This window comes from Priapulus caudatus, unplaced genomic scaffold (genome assembly GCF_000485595.1).
Source record: "Priapulus caudatus unplaced genomic scaffold, Priapulus_caudatus-5.0.1 Scaffold345, whole genome shotgun sequence".
NCBI classification, from domain to species: domain Eukaryota; kingdom Metazoa; phylum Priapulida; class Priapulimorpha; order Priapulimorphida; family Priapulidae; genus Priapulus; species Priapulus caudatus.
The window spans coordinates 198,306-203,766 of NW_014577406.1; the positions used below are offsets into that span (position 1 = coordinate 198,306).

Here is a 5,461-nt window from a genome sequence, read left to right on the forward strand (position 1 = left end):
TATACGAAGTACGTAGGGAACGCACTCCTTTTGTCAGGATAGTGATACGCGTTTAAAACCGAGTATAGCTATACGTGGTCGTTCAGACGAGGGAAATTTATCGCGAGTACGTACGAAACTCTGTTTGGTACGCGTACGAACCGTGGATTTTGCTACGTGTGAACGCGCTATTAGACGGTACTATAAGTATGCAGATGCGCTAGGCGCAGGCATAGGCGAGATAATACATGAATCTGACCAAGAGTGGATAACAGACACATTATTATGACAAATTTGTCATTATTCACCCGTGTTATTAACTTATTATGTACTCTTGCTCTGAATATCATATTTCCGCAACTTGCACAAATATTTCTGCGTCCAGGCTGATCGTGGGCCCATTTCGCAGCTAAAGGTTATCAGTTAAGCACAACGCACACACCCGAGCGAAACACGAAATTTTGTTTTCCAGCGTTTCGCGTTCTGCTGAGCGAGCAAGCGCACACAGCTGAGCAAAACATACAGAAACACTGCGCACAGCGCCGCTGTCACATGACATCCAAAATAGCCATCCAATGGACATCCAATTTTGTGTGTCATGTGATATTTTTAAGGATATTGATTGGAGACCTTCTGTGGCGTTTCGCTGTGTAGCAGAACAATTGACGCACACACCCGAGCAAAACATACGCTCAGGCGAAACACGCTCCGCAAGTCAAACATTGCTTGTTCAGCGAAACACGCTCAGCTGAGCAATGTTTCTTGTTTCGGGAATCCGCACACAGCCACGAACATCGAACGAAACATGTTTTGCTCCACGTTCCGGTGTTTTGCTCGGGTGTGTGCGTTGGGCTTTACACTCACTAACTAGGAAAACTTAAGATGCAACAAATAACACAACTGAGAGCTTACTCTTAATCTACGTACACCCGCACATTCATGACAACCAATAGCTGCCACAAATGCATCGTAACTCGCCCAGCTAAGCTAAGCTAAGCTTTAAAAATTCATTCTAAGCCATTCACTGCCTTTACAATCGCTCATTCACTTTAACTGCACTTTGCGTTTGGGCAATGCAGGAGGTATTTTATACTCGGTTACAAATGCCTCCCCACTGCTTGCGCCATGTGATTACTCTTCACCGCGAACCGCTCCCTCCACTCTATCCACACCAGCGACAGAAACCCCAGTTCCCCAACTAAAGAAACTTCAGACCCTTTGGGTTACAAGAAAAGAAGGTTCACTCTATTCTCTACCGCAGCACTGGAGTTAGTCGTAAAGTACTATAAGTGAGAAAACTGAAATACTGATAGGGCAGGGAGTAAGTAACAATTTTAAAGTTATCACTTACTATCATGTTATCGTCCATTGGGTTGCTAAGTAATTGTTGATGCAGAGTGGGTCCAGTGAACTCATATCGCCTCAGCTGCATTTCCACCTCATCATCAGCATTACTGTATGAGTACTCTGCTTGGTTGCTGTGCTGCATGATTGCTGTGAACTCCCTTGAACAACGTTGAAACGTTAAGGTCAAGATTGGAAAGTGAAAGTCAAGGTGATTGAGAACTAGGGAGAAATCCACTAACTATTTTTTATTAATTATCATTTTTAAATTGTGGCGAATGTTGACGTACAAAGTGGATGGACACTATTGCAAATTCATGAGATTCAGTGATTGGATATTTTATCCACGCATTCGCGGCATTTGGCAAAGGTCGCTCAATGCTGGTTCAAAACAGCTACCAAGAGGATAGTCTAGAAAACTGGGGTGATTCACGAAATCAGAAGCAATAGAATGGCACGTGATCTCATGAACACTTGGCTCACACAGGCCTGCACTTACCCATCATTAGCAACATGATTCCACAATTCATGAAACGTATCTTGTGACAGTGGCGGCGTAAGATTCTCGGAATCCGTCATCACGTTAGCTGTTTGTATACTCTAATACAGGCATGTAGCTCTGAAGTCAAGCAATTCTAAATGTCAGTGCCGACTCGCTTTTTTGTCACTCCACTCCGATACATAACACATCGTGTATTTAGAACACTTTACATGATAAGCAGTTTATATAAATTTATTGTGAATAACTTACACCACGCTGTTACAGATTTCAACTGGAGACCACGAGTAGTGGTAGAACCACACTACTGAAACGACAGTTACTGTAATTGCAGTAGACGTTGTAGTGGTAGTGTGAGCAGCTGATGTAGTGTGGTCACTGCATTGCATCATTTTCAAACTACCTAGAGCATTATAGCAGTCACACATGTATATATAGCAGGAATCAAAAAGATTCACAACTTCTTGACAACAAAATTGAACAAGCTATAACTATATATAACTTACCTATATATATCCTAGATAGATAACTAACCCCAGAAAACCTCCCAGATTTCAATCATCAACACGTGACAGATCTGGCAGTTTCTCACACACAAATACTATCCTCCACTGTCTGCAGATGCTGACTGCCAGACCTGCGAAGACTGAATGGTCAGAGCTAAAGCAATATAGTCTCTTAATAGCAACAGGTTTGTCCTATAACCTGTCCCTTATATACACCTGTATGGTACATTAGCAGTGATTGACATACACTCCCCCACAGTTGAACAGCTGCCTATTGAAAGTAACAGTAATACTACTACTTAACGAGGTCAGATACACACCATTCAGCTGTCAAGCCGGCATCTTAATGAACTTAACTACACTGTTTACGGAGCTACACTAACAACACGGAACTTTATAGTGATTTTAAAGAATAGTGCATAACAATGATATTCCATCCTCATATCAGCGAAAGTCTGCTTTATGATTCCCAAACATGTATCATCATTATTTACACATTACCACCACAACTTGCTTGCTAGTATATATAAACCCTTACTAGTGCATAAATGCAAGCAGCAGTGGGATTTTATATTAAAGCTACACCATGTACCAAATCTCACTCAACACTAAACTAACCCTTGCTCTTAGCCTGACCAGGCTGAGAGCCTAATATCAACACACATCCTGACACCCATCCACTGGAAAATCTTCTACATTATAAAAACTGTTGAACAACTACGTATATCATAAAGAAAATAATTTAAAAATCACAGTCAGTCATTTTCTAAAATTAGCCAAACCAAACCGGGTTCACACGATACCAATTGCACTGTTGAAGTGTGATCCCTCACTTCATATTATAAAATAGTGCATAACTTGGTAAATAGGCAGTGCCCAGTAGCAACTAGCTACTGCATGCAAGTCAGAAGTTTTTATTGACGCGTTTAGGCAACCATACATGTTAGGTTACAGGGTTCTCCCCAGGATGAAATTCAAACAGGGGGAGGGGGGAGGGAGGGAAAGGAAACTAGGGGGGTCCGGGGGGCGTGTTTTTTTACCGTACCACTAATTAATGCGTAAAATCGCCACCACACCATAGACGGTATTTGGGGTTCTTGTATATATAACATAGCCAAGTCGGTGTACAGTTAGTGTTGGGTGTGGGACAGGTTAACTGTTTGTACTTGTGTATTGTGTGCAGTGCAAGCGTGGCACGGTAAAAATACACGCGCCGGGTGTCCTGGTCGAATGGGAGTTCTTGACGATCGATTCCCGCGCTGGCAAACTTTTATTGTGGTGGAATTTAATCGGGGCGGAGGTAATTTAAACGGGGCGCAACGATTGAAACAGGGGGGAGTTTTCCCAAACGGGGCGCGCGCGCCCCGTTTGCGCAACGTAGGGAGAAACCTGGGTTAGCTGTAGTGACATTTGGAAACTAAGCCAATTGTACGTTTTTGCATAGTTCTAGAACTATAGCAGGGCCGTAACGGCCGCCACGGCAGCACGGCACTGCCGTGGCACTATTTTGACAAAAAAATTGCGCAGGGAACCAAGGAGCTACATATACCAAGGAGGTGTGTCAAAACGACACATGCGTGTGCAGTCATAGTTCCTACTCATAATATATATTTTAGAAATTAGATACTTTAGTCAAAACATCAGCTTTAGCTACATTCCTTTTTGAAATTTACAAATTGACCTTTTAAAATGATCAGAATTGGTTGCTTTCAACATAGCCTGAAAATGCAGGAAATGCCATTTCCAGGCTCTAAATTTCTAAATTCAGACCCCCCCCCCCCCCGCATGGGCTTCGCGACTGCGGCACACACCATAACCTCTACTTATGCTTAATAATTAAACGTGATTAAAGAGGAGAATACTGCATGGCAAGTGTTTTGTAATGTAGCCTGTAGGCTGTAGGCTGTAGGCAACATGTTAAAGCGACGGCTTTAGGTATTTCTTTGATTATCTATGTAACACGGCCGTAAATAGTAAAAAGGTTGTCTTGCATTTTGCATGACAGAATTCACAGGTTTTGTCTATGGAAGGCTATTGGGCCCTAAAATAACATCAGAATAAACTTTTTTTTAGGGCACAATTTATTGGTCTAACTGTACCACTACCAGACAGAAGTACCACGCCACATGTAATGTTGTCGTTGAATGTTCCTACTTCCTACTTGTATGTTCCTTCTAATGCGGACTATAAGTAACATACAATTACAATTGCAATCACAGAAATCCCTTTGTAATCGTAATAATATTGAAAAACACGCTCACCATACACCACCACCGAAAAGCAGCTAGGAGGAACACGCGTGCCGGTATCAAGTACGATCATGTTTTGGGAAGTAGCGTAACCTGGTGGGGATTTTTATCCGCCGCACATACCTATTTTATAAGAAATGTCAATAAAATGGTTTTAAGATATCCTATATGTCGTGTCATAGTTCAAGCTATTCTGTCTCGGCCCTATTAAAAACATAGTTGCATAGATTAGCTTACAAAAGTACATTAGTAGATCACTGGAGCTATTTTTCGTGCATTCATTTCCGTTACTGCGAAACACTACTTCCTGTTTATATTTGAGCATGATGTGAGTTACGTTGAGGCATAAATATAACGTCGAAGTCGTGATAAGTGGAGTTTGTAAATAAAATGAATTTCTCAGAGTTGTTCAAGCAGTCCAACCACCTCTGTGGGTTTTCGCCCAATGGAAAATATTTGGTAAATTTTTGTTCTAGCTCGCTAACTAGTAGTAGTACTACTAGTACTATAGCCCGCGTACAGTTGCTACTGGCGGCAACCGTTGCCACCAGCGGCAACTGTACGCGGGCTATAGTACTACTACTAGAGCTAAAGTATTCACGGATGACAGTTAGAGCTCTGTTAGCTCTAGTACTATACAGGGGCGGCGCGTACGGGGGGGCCCGGGCCCCCCCACTTTTTTGGCAGAAAATATATGTCTATATGTATTTTGTATGATCGGAAAGAAATGCCAAAAAAAAAGAGGGAATAAGGAGGAGAAGAAGGGGGAAAGAGCGAAAGAGAGTGTTTATCCACATTTTCATCTGCCTACTGGAAAATTACAAAGTTTGACGAAGTCCCTCTAGCCTTACTCTAACCAACACTATTCTAGCCTTATTCTAACC

At 42.2% G+C, this 5,461-nt stretch overlaps 2 protein-coding genes across 6 annotated transcripts in view; one reads left to right on the forward strand and one right to left on the reverse strand.

The window, feature by feature from the left end:
- Window positions 1–4,682, reverse strand: part of LOC106809334 (tumor protein 63-like) — a 30,392-nt gene extending 25,710 nt beyond the window's left edge. The window contains exons 1-3 of one of the 4 annotated variants that reach the window (XM_014812384.1): window positions 4,590–4,682; window positions 1,823–1,942; window positions 1,331–1,484 (exon numbers count right to left, since the gene is read on the reverse strand). In XM_014812384.1, coding sequence (XP_014667870.1) covers window positions 1,331–1,484; window positions 1,823–1,902 — 234 coding nt within the window. In that variant the 5' untranslated portion in view covers window positions 1,903–1,942; window positions 4,590–4,682. Of the gene's footprint in view, window positions 1–1,330; window positions 1,485–1,822; window positions 1,943–2,145; window positions 2,165–2,328; window positions 2,481–4,589 lie in introns of those variants that run through there. The other 3 variants (XM_014812388.1, XM_014812383.1, XM_014812385.1) reach the window with 3 other exon arrangements.
- A 191-nt stretch (window positions 4,683–4,873) lies between these two features.
- The window catches only part of LOC106809332 (WD repeat-containing protein WRAP73-like), a 10,737-nt gene continuing 10,149 nt past the window's right edge, over window positions 4,874–5,461 (forward strand). For both annotated transcript variants that reach the window (XM_014812381.1, XM_014812382.1), the window contains exon 1: window positions 4,874–5,036. In XM_014812381.1, coding sequence (XP_014667867.1) covers window positions 4,968–5,036 — 69 coding nt within the window. In that variant the 5' untranslated portion in view covers window positions 4,874–4,967. The remainder of the gene's footprint in view (window positions 5,037–5,461) is intronic.